Source organism: Lolium rigidum, chromosome 4 (assembly GCF_022539505.1).
Source record: "Lolium rigidum isolate FL_2022 chromosome 4, APGP_CSIRO_Lrig_0.1, whole genome shotgun sequence".
In the NCBI taxonomy this organism is placed as follows: domain Eukaryota; kingdom Viridiplantae; phylum Streptophyta; class Magnoliopsida; order Poales; family Poaceae; genus Lolium; species Lolium rigidum.
Genome location: NC_061511.1, coordinates 108,725,905 through 108,747,900, shown reverse-complemented (window position 1 = coordinate 108,747,900; position 21,996 = coordinate 108,725,905). Strand labels below are relative to the sequence as shown.

Here is a 21,996-nt window from a genome sequence, read left to right as displayed (position 1 = left end):
ATCTCCTTCCTGCCGGGAACACGTGTCCTGGTAGTCTAGCCGAGGCCAAGAGAATCACGTGCCCTCTTGACTTACCCCACGAAAAGTATCACGCCTGCATCAACGACTGTATCATGTATCGCAAGGAGCACATGGACAAGACCAAATGTCTTGTGTGTGACGCTGAACGGTACAAGAAAGGGAAGAAGAAAGCTCCTCGGAAAGTTGTGTGGTACTTCCCGCTCGCCCCCGGCTTCAACGGTTCTACGCGGACTGCAAGGAAGCAAAGCTCGTGCGCTAGCACGCTGAAAGAAAGGAGGCAGTGTTGAATGATGAAGAGTGGATTGAGCACCCAGTGCTGACGCACCCTTCGGATGCAAGCCAGTGAAAAGCATTAGACAATGAATTCGAAAGCTTTGGGGCAGATCCCAGAAACATCAGGTTGGGTGCGAGCACGGATGGATTCAATCCGTTCGGAAACCAGAGCAGCACACATAGCACACGCCACTGCTAACTGTTAGCAGTCGTGCACTAGCCATTGGTATGGCAAGTAGCAATGGCGCATCACTACATGCACCACAAATACAAGGCAGAGGTGCACCACTACTAGTATGAGGAAAAAACAAAAAAAAATAGCAGCTTTTACAGCTCTGTGCTGCTCGCAAGATCCTATCTCGTTTTCTATCGCGGTAAGAACAAAAAAGGTACTCAACATTTATTACAGAACTAAAAGTACAGTAGTGTGTAACTTTGCAACTAAATCCCTAAAAGAAAAACAAAAAAGCAATCGGGTCACTACTCTACAGGGACAGATCATGCCGGCTTCCTGCACCCGAATGTCGCCGGCGGAGGCAGGCGTCGACGGCCGCCGATGGAGTTCTAGATCTGTTTGTCGCCGCCTTGTACACCGCCACGCTCCGCACCGCCTTCGCACCGTCATTGCCCTCCTCCACCTCTACGCCCCTGCTCACGTAGATCTCGCCGCGGGCGGGGAGCACCACGACAGCGAAGGACCTGGCGGCGGTGCCGCCGCAGGGGACGGGCGGAAGCAGCCGCCACCGCCACCGGTGTGGACGAACTCGACGGCTTGGCCCCCAGCGTGTCGGCGTCGACGAAGGGCAGGTGGAGGAGGCACTTGTCCTCCACCTCCTCCGGCAGGCCCGAGATGAGCTCCCGCATCTCGTCGTCGACACGAGCCTCCTCGCCGGCGGCACATAGCGCTTGTTGCTTGCTCATTGACGAGAAGCTGGCGCCGCCGTGTTGAGATGAGAGAGGGGGGAGTGGTGGTGCGGTTGGTGGTTCTCAGGGAGAGATCGATGCTGGAGAGTTGATGGGGCGTGATTATTGGAGAGAGAGGAGCCTGGTGCTGGGGAGGGGAAAGTGGAGAGCTGATGGGGCGGCTGTCGGTGGATGGGGCCGAGATGGGGATGGGTTTGTGTTTCTTTGTGTGTTGTTGGGGCCGTTGGATGGGTGGGTGTGGATGGTCGAGATCGGGTGATACGCGGATCACATTCTAGCGGTAGGTGGGCTCTATAGGCTGTTGGTGGCCTCGTCAGATATTGATTCAGAGCCAGCTGCTGCTTTTGAATAGTAGTGGCGCACCACACACACATGCTTATTTATAACCATACACCAAGACTTACCAATGGCGCACCACATATAGGTGCGTGATACGTCTCCGACGTATCGATAATTTCTTATGTTCCATGCCACATTATTGATGTTATCTACATGTTTTATGCACACTTTATGTCATATTCGTGCATTTTCTGGAACTAACCTATTAACAAGATGCCGAAGTGCCGCTTGCTGTTTTCTCGCTGTTTTTGGTTTCAGAAATCCTAGTAAGGAAATATTCTCGGAATTGGACGAAATCAAAGCCCGAGGGCCTATTTTTCCACGAAGCTTCCGGAAGTCCGAAGGAGAGACGAAGAGGGGCCACGAGGGGCCACACCCTAGGCGGCGCGGCCCCCCTTGGCCGCGCGGCCCCGTGGTGTGGGGCCCTCGTGCCGCCTCTTGACCTACCCTTCCGCCTACAAATAGCCTCCGTGACGAAACCCCCGCACCGAGAGCCACGATACGGAAAACCTTACCGAGACGCCGTCGCCGCCGATCCCATCTCGGGGGATCCAGAGATCGCCTCCGGCACCCTGCCGGAGAGGGGAATCATCTCCCGGAGGACTCTACGCCGCCATGGTCGCCTCCGGAGTGATGAGTGAGTAGTCTACCCCCGGACTATGGGTCCATAGCAGTAGCTAGATGGTTGTCTTCTCCCCATTGTGCTATCATTGTCGGATCTTGTGAGCTGCCTAACATGATCAAGATCATCTATCCGTAATTCTATATGTTGTGTTTGTCGGGATCCGATGGATAGAGAATACTATGTCATGTTAATTATCAAGTTATTATACATGTGTTGTTTATGATCTTGCATGCTCTCCGTTTCTAGTAGAGGCTCTGGCCAAGTTTTTACTTTTAACTCCAAGAGGGAGTACTTATGCTCGATAGTGGGTTCATGCCTCGCATTGACACCTGGGACAAGTGACGTAAAGTTCTAAGGTTGTGTTGTGCCGTTGCCACTAGGGATAAAACATTGGCGCTATGTCCGAGGATATAGTTGTTGATTACATTACGCACCATACTTAATGCAATTGTCTCGTTGTTTAGCAACTTAATACCGGAGGGGGTTCGGACGATAACCTGAAGGTGGACTTTTAGGCATAGATGCGATTGGATGGCGGTCTATGTACTTTGTCGTAATGCCCAATTAAATCTCACTATACTTATCATGTCATGTATGTGCATTGTTATGCCCTCTCTATTTGTCAATTGCCCGACTGTAATTTGTTCACCCAACATGCTTTTATCTTATGGGAGAGACACCTCTAGTGAACCTGTGGACCCCGGTCCATTCTTTAATACCGAAATACAAATCTGTCGCAATACTTGTTTTACTCGTTTTCTCTCGCAAACAATCATCTTCCACACAATACGGTTAATCCTTTGTTACAGCAAGCCGGTGAGATTGACAACCTCACTCTGTTTCGTTGGGGCAAAGTACTTTGGTTGTGTTGTGCAGGTTCCACGTTGGCGCCGGAATCTCCGGTGTTGCGCCGCACTACATCCCGCCGCCATCAACCTTCAACGTGCTTCTTGGCTCCTCCTCGGTTCGATAAACCTTGGTTTCTTTCTCGAGGGAAAACTTGTTGTTGTGCGCATCATACCTTCCTCTTGGGGTTGCCCAACGAACGTGTGAAATACACGCCATCAAGCTCTTTTCTGGCGCCGTTGCCGGGGAGATCAAGACACGCTGCAAGGGGAGTCTCCACTTCTCAATCTCTTTACTTTGTTTTTGTCTTTCTTTATTTTATTTACTACTTTGTTTGCTGCACTAAATCAAAATAAAAAAAAAATTAGTTGCTAGCTTTACTTTATTTGCTATCTTGTTTGCTATATCAAAAACACAAAAAAATTAGTTACTTGCATTTGCTTTACTTATTTCATCATGTTTCCTTTTAATTTTACCACAAAAAACATACCGGTAGGACGTGGGTCTATAGTTGGGAGAAATAATATAGAAGAATTCTTCAACCATGTTAGTACCATTGAAAATTTTGAAGATAGACACTTGGTAGACCTTGCGCCTACTTATGAAATTGCTCGCTGCGCATTTAGTTCGCTTGTTGGAAACTAAATTTGTTAATCTTAATCCTATAATCCAACACATGTTTTTCACACTTGGTGATATGGAAGAAGGGGAAAAGAAAGATTTTGTTTTAGAAACCCTTCTTAGAGAATTTGGTGGTCTAGCAAGAGAAGCTAGAAAGGTCTTTGCTAAATTTAATATGCTTGATTCTCCTACTAATTTTGTTAGTCTCCTTGAAAAGATGGATATGGATAGAATAAGATACACTAATAATATTGATGATGGTGGGGAGATCAAAGCACCAATACCATGTAAGCTCCTAGCTATGAATGATGCGCTAGAAAATAACTATGCTTGGCTTGTTCCCGAAAATTTATTTGATGAGAGTAGCACGCCTAAAACTAATGAAAAGGGAGATGCTAAAACTTATGTATCTAATATACTATGCCTGGTTGAGAAAACTCCGCACCCCGCTGTAGAAGTACCACCCTTCGATAATACTTGATACACACTTTCTGCGCCTAGCTGAAAGGCGTTAAAGAAAAGCGCTTATGGGAGACAACCCATGTTTTTACCTACAGTACTTTGTTTTATATTTGTGTCTTGGAAGTTGTTTACTACTGTAGCAACCTCTCCTTATCTTAGTTTTGTGTTTTGTTGTGCCAAGTAAAGTCTTTGATAGTAAAGTAAGTACTAGATTTGGATTACTGCGCAGAAACAGATTTCTTTGCTGTCACGAATCTGGGTCTAATTCTCTGTAGGTAACTCAGAAAATTATGCCAATTTACGTGAGTGATCCTCAGATATGTACGCAACTTTCATTCAATTTGAGCATTTTCATTTGAGCAAGTCTGGTGCCATTTTAAAATTCGTCAATACGAACTGTTCTGTTTTGACAGATTCTGCCTTTTATTTCGCATTGCCTCTTTCGCTATGTTGGATGAATTTCTTTGATCCACTAATGTCCAGTAGCATTATGCAATGTCTAGAAGTGTTAAGAATGATTGTGTCACCTCTGAATATGTCAATTTATATTGTGCACTAACCCTCTAATGAGTTGTTTCGAGTTTGGTGTGGAGGAAGTTTTCAAGGATCAAGAGAGGAGTATGATGCAACATGATCAAGGAGAGTGAAAGCTCTAAGCTTGGGGATGCACCCGGTGGTTCACCCCTGCATATATCAAGAAGACTCAAGCGTCTAAGCTTGGGGATGCCCAAGGCATCCCCTTCTTCATCGACAACATTATCAGGTTCCTCCCCTGAAACTATATTTTTATTCCATCACATCTTATGTGCTTTTTCTTGGAGCGTCGGTTTGTTTTTGTTTTTTGTTTTGTTTGAATAAAATGGATCCTAGCATTCACTTTATGGGAGAGATACACGCTCTGCTGTAGCATATGGACAAGTATGTCCTTGGTTTCTACTCATAGTATTCATGGCGAAGTTTCTCCTTCGTTAAATTGTTATATGGTTGGAATTGGAAAATGATACATGTAGTAATTGCTATAAATGTCTTGGATAATGTGATACTTGGCAATTGTTGTGCTCATGTTTAAGCTCTTGCATCATATGCTTTGCACCCATTAATGAAGAAATACATAGAGCATGCTAAAATTTGGTTTGCATATTTGGTTTCTCTAAGGTCTAGATAATTTCTAGTATTGAGTTTGAACAACAAGGAAGACGGTGTAGAGTCTTATAATGTTTTCAATATGTCTTTTATGTGAGTTTTGCTGCACCGGTTCATCCTTGTGTTTGTTTCAAATAAGCCTTGCTAGCCTAAACCTTGTATCGAGAGGGAATACTTCTCATGCATCCAAAATACTTGAGCCAACCACTATGCCATTTGTGTCCACCATACCTACCTATGCTACATGGTATTTTCCCGCCATTCCAAAGTAAATTGCTTGAGTGCTACCTTTAAAATTCCATCATTCACCTTTGCAATATATAGCTCATGGGACAAATAGCTTAAAAACTATTGGGGTATTGAATATGTAATTATGCACTTTATCTCTTATTAAGTTGCTTGTTGTGCGATAACCATGTTCACTGGGGAACGCCATCAACTCATTGTTGAATTTCATGTGAGTTGCTATGCATGTTCGTCTTGTCTGAAGTAAGGGCGATCTACACTGAGTTGAATGGTTTGAGCATGCATATTGTGAGAGAAGAACATTGGGCCGCTAACTAAAGCCATGATTCATGGTGGAAGTTTCAGTTTTGGACAAATATCCTCAAATCTCTAATGAGAAAAGAATTAATTGTTGTCAAATGCTTAAAGCATTAAAAGAGGAGTCCATTATCTCGTTGTCTATGTTGTCCCGGTATGGATGTCTAAGTTGAGAATAATCAAAAGCGAGAAATCCAAATGCGAGCTTTCTCCTTAGACCTTTGTACAGGCGGCATAGAGGTACCCTTTGTGAAACTTGGTTAAAGCATATGTATTGCGGTGATAATCCAGGTAGTCCAAGCTAATTAGGACAAGGTGCAGGCACTATTGGTACACTATGCATGAGGCTTGCAACTTATAAGATATAATTTACATGATGCATATGCTTTATTACTACCGTTGACAAAATTGTTTCATGTTTTCAAAATCAAAGCTCTAGCACAAATATAGCAATCGATGCTTTTCCTCTATGAGGACCATTCTTTTACTTTCAATGTTGAGTCAGTTCACCTATTTCTATCCACCTCAAGAAGCAAACACTTGTGTGAACTGTGCATTAATTCCTACATACTTGCTTATTGCACTTATTATATTACTCTATGTTGACAATATCCATGAGATATACATGTTACAAGTTGAAAGCAACCGCTGAAACTTAATCTTCTTTTGTGTTGCTTCAATACCTTTACTTTGAATTATTGCTTTATGAGTTAACTCTTATGCAAGACTTATTGATGCTTGTCTTGAAGTGCTATTCATGAAAAGTCTTTGCTTTATGATTCACTTGTTTACTCATGTCATACACATTGTTTTGATCGCTGCATTCACTACATATGCTTTACAAATAGTATGATCAAGATTATGATGGCATGTCACTCCAGTAAATTATCCGTGTTATCGTTTTACCTCGCTCGGGACGAGCAGAACTAAGCTTAGGGATGCTGATACGTCTCCGACGTATCGATAATTTCTTATGTTCCATGCCACATTATTGATGTTATCTACATGTTTTATGCACACTTTATGTCATATTCGTGCATTTTCTGGAACTAACCTATTAACAAGATGCCGAAGTGCCAGTTGCTGTTTTCTGCTGCTTTTGGTTTCAGAAATCCTAGTAAGGAAATATTCTCGGAATTGGACGAAATCAAAGCCCAGGGGCCTATTTTTCCACGAAGCTTCCAGAAGTCCGAAGGAGAGACGAAGAGGGGCCACGAGGTTCCCCTTGGCCGCGCGGCCCTGTGGTGTGGGGCCCTCGTGCCGCCTCTTGACCTACCCTTCCGCCTACAAATAGCCTCCGTGACGAAACCCCCGCACCGAGAGCCACGATACGGAAAACCCATCGAGACGCCGTCGCCGCCGATCCCATCTCGGGGGATCCAGAGATCGCCTCCGGCACCCTGCCGGAGAGGGGAATCATCTCCCGGAGGACTCTACGCCGCCATGGTCGCCTCCGGAGTGATGAGTGAGTAGTCTACCCCTGGACTATGGGTCCATAGCAGTAGCTAGATGGTTGTCTTCTCCCCATTGTGCTATCATTGTCGGATCTTGTGAGCTGCCTAACATGATCAAGATCATCTATCCGTAATTCTATATGTTGTGTTTGTCGGGATCCGATGGATAGAGAATACTATGTCATGTTAATTATCAAGTTATTATACATGTGTTGTTTATGATCTTGCATGCTCTCCGTTTCTAGTAGAGGCTCCGGCCAAGTTTTTACTTTTAACTCCAAGAGGGAGTATTTATGCTCGATAGTGGGTTCATGCCCGCATTGACACCTGGGACAATGGATGAGAAAGTTCTAAGGTTGTGTTGTGCTCGTTGCCACTAGGGATAAAACATTGGCGCTATGTCCGAGGATATAGTTGTTGATTACATTACGCACCATACTTAATGCAATTGTCCGTTGTTTAGCAACTTAATACCGGAGGGGTTCGGACGATAACCTGAAGGTGGACTTTTTAGGCATAGATGCGGTTGGATGGCGGTCTATGTACTTTGTCGTAATGCCCAATTAAATCTCACTATACTTATCATGTCATGTATGTGCATTGTTATGCCCTCTCTATTTGTCAATTGCCCGACTGTAATTTGTTCACCCAACATGCTTTTATCTTATGGGAGAGACACCTCTAGTGAACTGTGGACCCCGGTCCATTCTTTAATACTGAAATACAAATCTGCTCGCAATACTTGTTTTATCGTTTTCTCTCGCAAACAATCATCTTCCACACAATACGGTTAATCCTTTGTTACAGCAAGCCGGTGAGATTGACAACCTCACTCGTTTCGTTGGGGCAAAGTACTTTGGTTGTGTTGTGCAGGTTCCACGTTGGCGCCGGAATCTCCGGTGTTGCGCCGCACTACATCCCGCCGCCATCAACCTTCAACGTGCTTCTTGGCTCCTCCTGGTTCGATAAACCTTGGTTTCTTTCTGAGGGAAAACTTGCTGCTGTGCGCATCATACCTTCCTCTTGGGGTTGCCCAACGAACGTGTGAAATACACGCCATCAGTGCGCCACTGGTATGTTAGATAGCAATGGCGCACCTCTAAAGGGTGCGCCACTGCTAAGTTTAGGGGACGGGTGGGATCTGGTCAAACTTTAGTAATGGCACACCTCAAAGGCAGTGCGCCATTGCTATATTTGTATCAGTGGAGCACCACTTTTTGGTGCGCCACTGCTAACTACCAGTAGCGTACCAAAATAGATGTGCGCCACTGACACCATTATTACGGCTAGGCCTTTTCCTAGTAGTGCGGCCTGGAGCCCGGTTGCCCCCCCCCCCCCGCGTAAACCGGAACATTCGGTCAAGGGTCTGGTTGACCGGCTTGGGTGCCGGACGTCTTGGCCCGACAAACAGAACATTGGCCCGGCTGGCACCGGCCTGGGGTCCGGTTTTGATCGGGTGGGCCGGTCTGGATCCCGATCTGACCGGATATGGCACCGACCCAGCCGGTCCAGGAGCCGGTCGGCCGGTCTGGGCGCCGGATCTGGTCGCGATCTGCCTTCTTCTTCCCAATTCCAGCCACCAAAATTCGCGATTTTGACACCTGGAACAGCCATGGATGATAGGCAAACTGCACCACAACAGCACCAAACTTCCTCCAACCAACCTCCTTCGACCTAGAGCCAATCTCCTCCGATGCAAACCGATCCGAAGAGATCGATCAACAAAACCTCGCCGTGAGCAACCCAGAAATCTGATACCACATGATAACGGGGATCTCAGCAGATCCTCCTAGGATGTTGCCCGATCTTTCACAACGAGAATCCGGGGTAGTAGATCCTCCCAACAACGCGATGAACGCAGCCTGGAGAAGAGGGACGAATCCAGCAAGCAACGGATCGATGAACGATACGCCTCAAACTTGAGCTAGATAATCCTTGATGAACACAAGAACCTTCGCAGCGGATATATTTCGAACTAGATAAACGGCAGCGCCGTACCCCCAGAGGGATGATACACGTGAACACACGCAACTGTTTTTAACCTAAAACTTGTCTACCTCAACCCTAGCCGCACCATCTCCTTATATGAGGGGGTGGTGGCTGGCCAGCCCCTAGTGGGCCTCTCTACCTTGGTTTGGACAGGCCCAAACCAAACCAAACTAACTCAAATCAATAAAAACCCTTGTAAGGGTATATTGCCCCTATGTGTGGTTTTGGTAATTAATGACAACCCCTATGAACTAATGTTTTCATTGAGTTTATATGAAGGAATATTCCATAGGTACTTCTTGTATTCCATGTGTTGGATTCAAGTATGGATGCCATGAAGATAAAGATACACCTTGTGTATTGGCATCAAGATCATCGATTTAAAGATACATATGTGATATGATCAAGAAGATGAAATGAAGATGCAGTTCTTATGTGGAACTCAATATTAGCCATGCTCTATCTTAAGTGAGTATGAGAAGATACAAGATTGAGTCGGGCAAGTTCAAGATGAGCATCTCAAGTGAATCACATGCTTGAAGCTTGCCGTCCATTTGGTGATAATGGTCACGTGAATATGTGCATCAATAGAGCTTTCCCATCATGGTGTATGGGGGAGCATTTGTGAGTCTACACGAAGCGACGATGATCAAGTGAGGCATTCCGGCTTGAGTGGAGCGTGAAGAGCTATCATCAAGATCAAGTGGGATGCGCAAGGCAAAGGTATGGCCTTGCTAGGTTTTCCTTTTACCGGTCTCAAGGTGGTTGTTGGGAGACCGGATTATAGGATAGATAGTCGCACTATCAAGAGGGGCTTTCGGTTGGGTAACTTGATCACATCGTCTTAGGGAGCTCAATCCTTTGCATACTTTGCATATCCTTATTGCTTCTTCGTGTTTCTCTGTGTGAGGTTCTTGAGCTTGTTGCTAGCTTTACAACAAGCCCAAGTTCATTGAAAACGGAATCCGCATGCATCTTCTATTGCGTTTTCGAGTTTGGACGTCTTCACCGTTTCTTGACGGTGGGAGACTCCCTCTCTAAAATCATTCTAAAAAATGTTCTGTGAGGAGTCTCCATATTTCGTCGTTACCTTTCCAACAAAATTGGTTTCATGCGAATCGGAGTTCGGTAGCATTAGTTATTAAAGAAAAAGGAAAAAGGAGAAAAGAAGAATAAAAAGAAAAAGAGAAAAAGGGAGGGGCCAGCCGGCCGACCGGCCCAGCCACCGGCCCACCCGGTCCGCGACCGGGTCCGGCGCTGGTGCCATCCGGGCCGCCTCCAGTGGCCTTTTGGCCCACGACCGGCGGCTGGCCCGGTCCGTGACCGGCCTGCCCCGCCCGGCTGTTGGGCCGGTCCGACCGGACAGGCCACTGGCCTCATCAGTGCCAAATCCGGTCGGCCGTCCTGGCAGCCGGCTGGGCCGTTTTTCTGACCAGTTTTTCTGCCCGTTTTCTTTGTCTTTTTCCCCCAACAGTTTTATTTGCTCTTGGGCTATAAATAGCCCTTCTTCCACCTTGGGCAAAGTTAGTTCTTCTATTCTCTCACCTCCATTGTGGCCTTTGAAGAACTTGCTCTCTCTCTTGTCCCCCCTGATTCTTGCTCATTCTTGAGGGATCTAAGAGAGGAGATCTAGATCTACACTTCCACCAATCCATTTCTTCTCTAAGTGAGGGGAACTCTTGGGATCTAGATCTTGGAGTCTTTTGTTGACTTTCCCCATTGTTCTTCCTCTTCAATCTCATCCTAGCATTCGTTGCTTTGGTGGGATTTGAGTGTGAAGGACTTGAACACCTCTAGTGTTCTTTCTTTGCATCATTGCATAGTGTTGAGCTCTCCACCACGATTAGTTCGAGTGAGAGACCGTGAGCTTGTTACTCTTGGAGGGAGACCTCCTAGTTGGCTTGGCGGTTGGTGCTCCGGTGATCTCTTCAAGAAGATTGTGAAGAGGCCCGGGCTTCTCCTTCGTGGAGCTTGTGAAGTGGTTGTGGAGCTTGCCATCTCCGGAGCGGAGGAAAAGCTAACCATAAGGAAAGGGCAATTATCCTTCGTGGGTGTGGTTCGGAGAATAGGGTGAGCCTTCGTGGCGCGGGGAATCCTTCGTGGGACCTCCACTCCTCCAAACGTGACGTACCTTCTTGCAAAGGAAGGGAACACGGGAATACATCCTCGTTTCCGCGTGCCTCGGTTATTTCTATACTCGAGCTCTCTTTCCTTGTGATAGCCATCGTGCTTGAAGTACATATATCTTGCTATCACTTGTGCTACATATATATTGTGCCTATCTTGCTTAGCTCTAGTTGCCATTGTTACACTTAGTTGAGCTTAGCATATTTAGGGTTTGTGCTTGTAAACTAAACGTTAGTTTAATTCCGCATTCTTACAAGACAAATCCACAAGAGTTTGTAATTGCCTATTCACCCCCCCCCCCTCTAGGCGACATCTCGATCTTTCAATCCTAACTGGCCCACATATGACCATTACATAAAATAAGATAACTAGGCTGGTGGAGTCCCAAATTGGGCTCCACATAGGCCTCCATGCCCGTATCAATGTCACACGTACTAAGGAATGTCACACGGCAAAGATCTTCGTGGTATATGCAGGAATCATTGTGGTTATCAAGCCCTTGACATCAATTATTGTGGTAGAAGGTGTTCCAGAGATGTTCGCATATATCTGAACCCATATGATCACACACTTAATGGTTTAACGGCAACTAGAATGTGATTGCGATAGAAAATATATAATAATCAATTCCAAAAGATACTCGGAGAGTCTTATTTTATTCTTTAAGTGCCCAGAATGTAATGAGATTGTCTGAAATATGTTTCGGCATATATGGAAGGCTACGGAACGATCTAGAAATTTCACAGAAGACTACATAAGGTTCGAAATATTCCACGACCGGACGTGGAAAGTTTTAGAAGGGAAAAACCCATGAGGGGTCACATGGACCTTGGCCAATGGGCCCCACCTAGGGCAGCCAACCAAGCGGGGATGTCCATGGGGACTCCCACTCCCCCAAGTAGGTTTGTGATGAGTGGTAAAAACACTGATTTTTTTTGTTGTTTAAACCAGATATTATTCAACATTAATATGGAAATAGATCTCTAGACCTACCACTAATCAGTAATTATTGCATAGATGTGAAAATCTCTTTGGTTATTTATTTTTATGCATAAATGACCACTTTAAGGAGAAAATCAAGGCTAATTAATGAAGAATCGCGAGTTGGGATTATCACCAGTGAACCAGGCCTCCTCATAGACAATGATGAGGGTGTTTAATGACCACGTCATCCCTCCCATACCATCAAACCGAGTATTTATCGTGAAGGCACGTAAGTCATTATAGCAATGATGTAGAGAGAAAATACCGCATAACTGATTATTTATCCGTTGGTGGCATAGAGCTAGCTCCGAAGCTGATCATCGGCGGGATAGGTTGCAATATGACTGGCGGGGCTTGGTGGACTAAGATCCCACTCTAACCTCGGTCATATTCGCACACCAAGCTCTCCATGGCCAAAATACAACGGTTGGGATTTCGCCGATCTCCCTCTTGATTCCAGCGACACTAGCTTTGTTGCGGCCGAACTAAAGCATCTTCCTCCAACGCCTGCTCCATTTTGCACAAAATTGAGCTTCTTGTGGCTCTATCTTGCACCAAATCGGAGAAAATCGACGCGCCCGTGCAAGCGGAGATACTAGCCCATTCCGGTGACGTCAAGCGCCTCTAAGTGGTGTCATAGGGCGGCGGAGGGCGCGGGGTGTCGGCGGAGACGTTGCCACCAGCGTACCGGAGTCGAGGGGGGACAATGCCGAAGCGGGTGGGAGAGCCAAAATTATACCTTGCGGTCGAGGTTGAGTATATTTACTCCTATGTGGGGCTGAATCTTATAATTTTTACTCTAAACCTTTTAGGGGATCTGCTAGGTGCGGTTTATGGGAGTAAAGCCGAAATTTTACTCCTCTAACCGATTATAGGGGGATCAATTAGAGATGCTCTGAAAACTTTTATGATGCTATCATTAATTCTGAGGAGGCAGCAGAGCCAATAAAATGGATTTGGAAATCACGTTGCCTATCTATGCAGAAATTATTTTTCTGGCTGTTGCTTCTAGATAGACTTAATACAAGTGATCTAATTATCAGAAATATGTTTCTTTGAACATGAAGAAACATCTGTCTTTGAACATGAAAAAACATCTATCCTGGTCCCCCTTCTTTTTCTGGTCCAGGACTGATGTTTCCTCATGTTCAAAGAATACTTTTCTTTGATTATGCATAGAGCTAAGCCTAGTCTTAAGGAAGGAACGCAGCAATGGCTTGACAATTGTGATTTATTTAGTTTTTCTGCCTCCCTCACATGTAAATATTCCTTTTTGGGGTTTCTATAAATGAAAAATGACACCGTATGGATCTTTCCAACTGTATGTGATTCAAAAATGAGAGCACGGATCTACTTGCTACAGAGGGGTTCAGTTCTGCTAAAAAGTAAATCTCTTGTACTTGGTTTAGTAGATTTAGGTTTGTTGAACGAAAGGGGGCTCACCCCTCTTTGTTTTTACGCCGACAGTTGTCTTAGAAGAATTCAGAGCTGAAACGGGGGTCTCGCATGTCCCTGATATTTGTTTTGGTCAGCAGGAGCTTCTCAGTAGAATTCTTGATCTCAAGGCTCTATCTACTCCATTCTCTATGAAGGAAGTGACAGTGTTATCCATTTGACCCCCTGTGATTGTGCTCCCGGTCCCAATGGATTGAATGGTTTGTCCCTAAAGATGTGTTTGGTCCATTATTGCTCCTGGCTTTTATAAGCTCTGTAATGATTTTTGGGCTGGTTGGATTGGTTTACAGTGCCTCGGCGCCGAAGAAATTATTCACAGAAGCCGTCAATGACTATAGCCCCATTATTCTACTGAATTGTCTCCTTAAAGTATTTTAAAAAAATTATTGCCAATTCCTTGCAAAATGGATTTCTACAAGATTGTGCAACGCAGTCAGTACAGTTTTATCAAAAGGCATACTATACAGGGCGACCCTAGCTGGCGATCGTTCGCTCAAAGCTTGCTTAGCGATCACTTTTCGACAGCTTTTTGGGTTACGTGAGCAAACCTCTTTCTTCTCCTTTCTCTTACTCACGTCCATGCTAAAACTTATCAAATTCGAAATTTTAAAATGTTTTATCTTTCAAACAACAACTCCGATTTAAGATTCATTTTCACAATCAAATCCGTCTCGACGAGATCTTCAAAACTAGCACACATGTTGATATGTTTCGATAAACTTATTTTCCGGCTAAAAGTTATCAACCCTCTCTATCTGAATAATCAACACCTCCGTACTTGAGTGATCAACGGTAAATGTATAAAATTATCAACCTGGTGTAGGCTATTGAGGGAAAGTTCTGCATGCATGCACAAATAGACGAATATGTCGATGTCGACGGAATCTTTTCCAAATTTGTAAATTCAAAACGTTTTAACTTTCAAACGACAACTCCAAATTAAGATTCGCTTTCACCAATAAATCCGTCTCGACGAGATCTTCAAAACTAGCACCCATGTTGATATGTTTCGAAAAACTTTTTTTCGGGCTAAAATTTATCAACCCTCTCTATCTGAATAATCAACCCCTCCGTACTTGAGTGATCAATGGTAAATGTATAAATTATCAACCTGGTGTAGCCTATTGAGGGAAAGTTCTGCATGCATGCACAAATAGACGAATATGCTGATGTCAGCGGAATCTTTTCCAAATTTATAAATTCAAAACGTTTTAACTTTCAAACGACAACTCCAAATTAAGATTCGCTTTCACCAATAAATCCGTCTCAACGAGATCTTCAAAACTAGCACCCATGTTGATATGTTTCGAGAAACTTTTTTTCGGGCTAAAATTTATCAACCCTCTCTATCTGAATAATCAACCCCTCTGTACTTGAGTGATCAACGGTAAATGTATTAAATTATCAACCTCAAAGTTAATTTTATTTGAAACTGTTTAGCGATTTTTTTTTTAGTTTAGAAGCTATCAACCCGGTGTCCTGTTATTTATCAACATTAAATATAAATAACTACCAACCCTAAAAATCTAATTTTATTTTGAATATTTTGGCGACTCTTTTTAGTTTACAAGTTATCAACCCGGCGCCCCATTATTTATCAATGGTAATTATAAATAACTACCAACCCTAAAAAGTATTCCGTTTAGAATATTTTAGCGAACATTTTTTTATTTTACAAGCTATCAAACCGGTACCTCGTTATTTATCAATGATAAATATAAATAAATAATAACCCTAAAAAGTATTTCAGTTAGAATATTTTAGTGACTCTCTTTTAGTTTAGAAGCTATCAACCCGGTGACCCGCTATTTATCAATGGTAAATATAAATAAATATCAATCCTAAAAAATTAATTTAATTTAAAATATGTAGCGACTCTTTTTTTGTTTACAAGTTATCAACCCGGTGCCCCGTTATTTATCAACGGTAAAAATAAATACCTAGCAACCCTAAAAAGTAATTTTCATTAAGATTTTTTTTAGCAACTTTTGTTAGCTTACAACTTAAAACAGTACTTAATTTGAGTAGCAAGTGGTAGTTCATTTGAGTTGCAAGTGGATCTTCCCACCCGTTATTTTCCTCCTTAAAAACCACTGGCCCGAAAAAGGGAATTGCAAAAGGAACCCATTAAATATGAATTACCGTACGAAAAAAAACCCAAAAGGGAATTGCAAAAAGAGAATTGAGAGTCTCGCCTCGTGCTCGAAGAAAAAGAGTGAGATGCTATGTGTATGCATGCAACAACTTATGAAAGAGTCGTCGAAAAGTTGGCTCATTAAATGCAAATCCATGAGATGGTTCGTGCATGTGCATGCATGCAGTGTGAACGCTCTTGGCTGCATGCAACTTGCAAAGTAGTAATACAAGCTGTTAGTGTGAACACGTGTGAACACAATTAAAACACTACATGATACAAAGGGAATTGAGTCGCGCTTTCGCGCGAGCGCTCCGCGCCGAGAGAAACCGATCACTCGAGCGAGCGATTGCCAGGGAGGGGATTCGTACTATACACGATTGTCTTGGTTGGGTCTTCCAATTTTATCCATCAACCCAATGCTTCTACAGTTTTATCAGAAGGCATACGATACATGGTTATCTTGGTTGGGCCTTCGAATTTTATCCATCAATGCAATGCTTCGGGGTGCGAATGTGTCATTTTAAAGGTAGACTTAGAAGGGGCTTTTGACACAATCGAGCATCACACCATTCTTGCGGTTCTGTAGTTCAAAGGTTTTGAACTATGTTTGCGCTGAAGCCATTAATGACTATTCCCCCATTTCCCTCCTCAATTATCTCCTTAAAGTATTTTAAAAAAATCTTGCGATTCGTTTGCAAAAATGGTTTTACATAACTGGCGCATCGCAACCAATATGGTTTTATCAAAGGGTATACCATAAAAGATTCTCATGGTTGGGCCTTCACAATTATCTATCAATAAAATTGAAAAAAAATCTATCAATGAAATGCTTCTAGGTCTAAATGTGTCATTTTGAAATTAAACTTTGAAGAGGCTTTTGACACAATCGAGCATCACACGGTTATTGGGGGTATGTAGTTCAAAGGCTTTGATGCCTGCTGGATTAGTTGGACAAGGTCCATTTTTAATCTGGTTCATCGGTTATTCTTCTAAATGGTGTACCAGGGACGGAATTCTGATGTCGAGTACTGTTGGCGTAGGCCTACTACAATCAATCACAAACTCTGCTTGCGTTGAAGGCTTGATGTCCCATTCCCCTGCCTGCCTTGGAGAATTCTCCAGTTATCCAATAGGCCGACGATGCCATTATCATCATGCCTGCATATGCTCTTCAATTGCAAAACCTACATGTCATTCTACAGGGACAGTCCTATATGCTCAGCGTATTGTACTTAAGATTGACCATGATCTTGCCAGGGTAATCGGATGTCAAGCGGGATCGCTACCTTCCACTTATCTACGCCTACCGCTCGAACTACTCACCCATCTGTTGCTGATCTTTCGTCATTAGTTGATAACTGTGAAGCATCCTTTGACAAGCACAAACATCTGGTTATATATGGAGGTCATGTGACCCATATTAATGATAATCTTTCTTCCTTGGCGATGTTTCAATGTGTACTCTCTACCTCCATCAGTAAATCATTGAATCTGCCCAAAGACACTGCCTATGGCGTAAGTCTGTTAGAAGATTTGATCACACATTCACACGCAGTCATCAGCAGCATGGTAGATAGATGGTCTACCGGCCAAAGAAAAAGGTGGCCTAGGTATGATTAATCTACCCATTCAGAATCAGGGTCTCTCGCTTGAGTTATATTACATAAATTCTACATGCAGCTGGACATACCAGCCCAGGCATCACCAGTCACCACTAGCTCACCAAAGGATCTTGCGAGTTTGATGTATTTTGAAATTTTTGACACTTTTATATGCATTCTCTGAATTTGAAAGTTACCAGCAATTGTGTTCTGATGCTGAAAATCTGCACTCAAGCTACATGTCAATATAAAGAATGAAACAGGAAAAGGATCACAAAATAAATCCGGATTCGTTTCCATCTGATTCCACTTTTGAGTAGGGTACAGTATTATCACAAATAAGGCGAATCCATGTGTTGTTCATCTCTCTCCTCACCCACCATCATCGGATGTAGACCAAGTTGGGGGCGTGGAAATAGTAATTTGAGACGGAAAGCATCGACACCATTTAGATAGTACCTGTACAGCCTCTTTGCTCGGATAAAGCCAAGGCGACCATACAGAGCGAGGGCACCCTTATTTGTAACTTCTGCTTCAAGCGTCACCTGGATTGCAAGCACGAGTCAACATGTCAAATCCTTTTGTTGTTTACACTGTTAAGCAAAATGTACAAGTATTGTGGTAACTGAAGGATAATCTATTCATCATTGTTTTTCTTTTCTTTTCAAAGAGGTTTTGAACCATAAATATATACTAGCAAACAAGCTAGATGATGACTCGGGCTTGATGAAGGTAAGATCAATAATTATAACAAGTTTTAGTATTTGAATTATATAACTGATATGTTATCTCACATGTAATATTTTTAGAATGAAATGAAAAGTTAAAGGCTAGCAGAAATATACTAGAATTACCTCCTCACAGCCAGATTCCATCATTACACGAATGGATCTAGTAACCAGTTCAGTTGCTGCATCATGAAGAAATATATGATTAGCTGGTTAACGAGACTAATACATTCATAGCATGTTAAACTCTAAGACTGAGATTGCAAGGGTTCCAATGTAAGGAGTAGACAAAAGATAATTCCTACGTGGTACAAATTAGAAACACTATGCCACTAAGAAACTTCACTATGTTTTCTGTTTAGAGCAAAAAATGCAATGATATCTGATTTTTGCCACAGACTGAACTACCTTATAGATTTTCCAGAACTCAATATATGGAAGTTGCTGCAGAACATAAGTTACAGAAAACCAGACGGGCAAGAAAGTTTGCTAGATTTATTTTAGAATAGCTTGCTAGGTTAGGTAGATAATGATGCACATATCAATTGCAATTAACAAAAAAAAAGATTGGACAGTTCAAGGGAAGGGAGTACAAGAATGCATGTCAATTGTCAAGAAATAATAGCATCAAAGAAAAACAAATGCACCTTTTCTTTCTGCAATTGAAGCAGACCTAAGGTCAAACAAGAACAACAAAATAAATAACATAGCTGCTTCTTTCTGAAAGAGAATAAGAAATGCACTCCAAAACCTATTCATAGATAATGGACTAAATTAAGTCCTACAACACAAGCAACATCATATTAAAATTGTGTGTCAACACCAACTCGCCCACCAGGGTTCGATCCATCAGGTCAGAATTTATTCCCCGGAGTAACTGGTGTCACACTCGTTGTTCTTTAAACAGTTCCATGAGGTGTTAGTGCCTGGTTAGCCGAGTTCGGTTTTTCATATTAAAACTAATTGCAAATCAAAAAAATTGGAGAAAATCAGGAAAAACTGTGCTAACCAAACATGTTTATATGGGAATGTTAAGCCACATGTAATTCTACAGCATAAGGTAAGCATAGAGAGATCAGCAAACAAAGGGGGATTAGGAAAAAAAACTTCTGTTAGTCCTAAGAACTAACACACAAATTGATCAAAGCATAATAAGGAAAAGATATATGATGTCACAAAAAACATAAGAATATCAAGAACAGCACACGGTAATCCAAGGTTTTCAGCACATTTCCCTTATACAAATACCCTGTTGATTGTGCCAAAAAGAACATATGATAATCCACATAGAAAAAAACCTTGCCACTCCACCAACACTTGTTGACCGAAGTGGGAAAAAACTGTACTCTACACTCAAGTCCACAAGTTGGTCAAGTTATTTAATTAATTGCATATAAATGCTCGGAATATGCATTATGTCTGTAATAAATCTCTTTGTGGTACTCTGCGGAGCAAAAGGCACACTTAGAAACTATACCAGTTCTTTTGCACAGATTTGGAAGCGAAAGGAAAACACTTCCATCTGAGACACACCAAGCAGATAAATTATAAATGCAAGCATAAAGGTTGCCCTTTAAGCAATGCTTAAACCTTAGTTATGCAGAGGCCAGGTCTAATGCTTAAGCCTTTTAAGTAATAAAATGCTCTTTATCGAGAAAAAAGAAGTTGCTCCCAGTCAAACCAAATGAATCAAACAAGCTGTGAACTCCGGACACTTTCCACAGAAAGCACAATGTGTACTCCGAAATAAGAAAGGAAACAAGCCAAACTGCGTCATGCAATCAAATGCTTTTGTGATAACAGTTGATATTTCATTTCTTTACAGAGCAAATGACCATTAATCATGTCTTTCAACTACGGGATTCAGCATTGCAACCTTGCAAAAACACAAAGAACGAAAGGCCACACCCATATACAAGAGTAAACAGAGTCTTAGCAGTTACATACACTACAGAAGACGAAGCATTTGAAGTAAAAGTATACAAACGTAAGATCTCTACGAGTAGAAAATTATCAAGACTGTCTTTCCAATAGACCTCACTAAGTCCATACTACAACGTTAGACATACATACATAGCAAGATTCCAAGATCACACATCGCCTCCTAGCAACAATTCATTGACCGAAAGAAAAAGATAAAGGTAGCATTTTTTAGGAATCTAAATTGACTCACCGATTCCTCGGCCTCGGTAGGGCTTGAGGACGACGAGCATGGCGATGTAACCCCTGAAGGAGCCTCTGTGCTCCCCCATCTTGCAGACCACAGTCCCCACGCACTTCCCATCCTTGGCATCAAACGCCTTTCCGACGAATCCCCCAGAAAAAAAACAAGAAACCGTCAGAATACACGAAACCCACAAAGTTTTAGAAGGAGAGAGCAAGGAGAGGACACAGGCGTACGAGGAAGGTGAGCTGAGGCCAGATGTAGACGAAGTAGCGGTAGGTGAAGATGGAGTAGGGCTCGCTCAGCTCCTCGTCCACCAGCGACATCACCAGTGGGAGGTGCTGCTCCCCTCCGTAACTAACATACGCGATCTCCTCCACGCCGCTGGAAGAGCTTTCGCCCTCGGCAGGGGCAGTCGCCGGCATCACTGCCGCCGACATAAGTCGCCGGAGGATGAGCCAAGATCGGCGGCGGCGACGGAGAGCTGGACGAGGGGGGACGCACGGGCTATTGGACAAGCCGGTGGGCTAGCCTAACTAAACTTTAGGCCGAAGGGACGTGGGCCGAGCTCGTGTCGCGAAAACCCGGTATAATGTTAATCTCTACCTGAACGAGAGGAAGCCCACATCGGATTTTTTTGCCTAACCTTTTAGGGCTCTTTGATTCAAAGAATGCCATAAAAATGTAGGATTGTCTCAAAAAAATGTAGGATTTTCATTCTAAAAAAAAGTGCACCGTTTGTTTTGTACGATTGGAATTCTTAGAAATATATAGTAGAACTTTTTTCTTTAGGATTGATTGCATTGCACTAAATTTTGGAGAAAAAAAAATGTATCCACTCAAACCTCATGTTACAATTTCTTTGTTTTTCATTCGAGTCAGATGCTACTTGAAATTTTTTCTATAGGTTCCATGTGTAGCATTCAGCTAGACATCATGTGCTTTTCCTAATCCTATGTTATAAGAATCCTACGAATCAACAAGCCGGTAATGAATGTATGACTTTGTTCGAGTCCAAATGTGCATCACGGTCAAAGGACAACATGTCGCACGTGGGAGTTGAAGACGACATTGTTCTGGTCCAGCCGTCTAGAGCCCAAATGTTCTGGTAGCACACGAGAATGGAGTAGGGGTTGATGGCGTGGATTTCACCGACGACATGACCAGATTGCGGTTGTTAATTATTGACCCTGTATTGATGATGTGAAGATCACCGGGCACGACGAGAGAGTTGAGGTGTCTAATTTGTTTCATCAAAAATGCTCGGATCATCAGTAGTCATCGGACATGACTTTTACTCAGCTTCCGACCTTCTTGTGTGAGTAATAACTCACTTGTATTTGAATGATCTGAAGATCACCAATTGTGGTTGCAAGGATGAATCTGATGATTCAAATGGGCAACTCGATGGAGACGCATATTCATGTTTTGAGACTAGAAAAAACTATTGGATCATAAACCAATGATCCAATTGGGGTAAAACTATCCCAAAACACACATCAAAATATCTGAATTACTAGAATATTTCCAATTTTTCTCTGTTATTCCAGTTTTGAGTCC

The 21,996-nt window shown here is 43.1% G+C and overlaps 1 protein-coding gene across 1 annotated transcript; it reads right to left on the bottom strand.

Moving 5' to 3' along the window:
- Positions 1-17,689: 17,689 nt before the first annotated feature.
- On the bottom strand, positions 17,690-20,926 carry LOC124708602 (N-alpha-acetyltransferase MAK3-like). Its single transcript, XM_047240283.1, has 4 exons — positions 20,673-20,926; positions 20,446-20,572; positions 18,399-18,454; positions 17,690-18,089 (listed from the first exon to the last, which is right to left on the bottom strand). The coding sequence occupies exons 1-4, from the start codon at positions 20,874-20,876 to the stop codon at positions 17,877-17,879; spliced, it is 600 nt and encodes a 199-aa protein (XP_047096239.1). The 5' UTR covers positions 20,877-20,926; the 3' UTR covers positions 17,690-17,876.
- Positions 20,927-21,996: the final 1,070 nt, after the last annotated feature.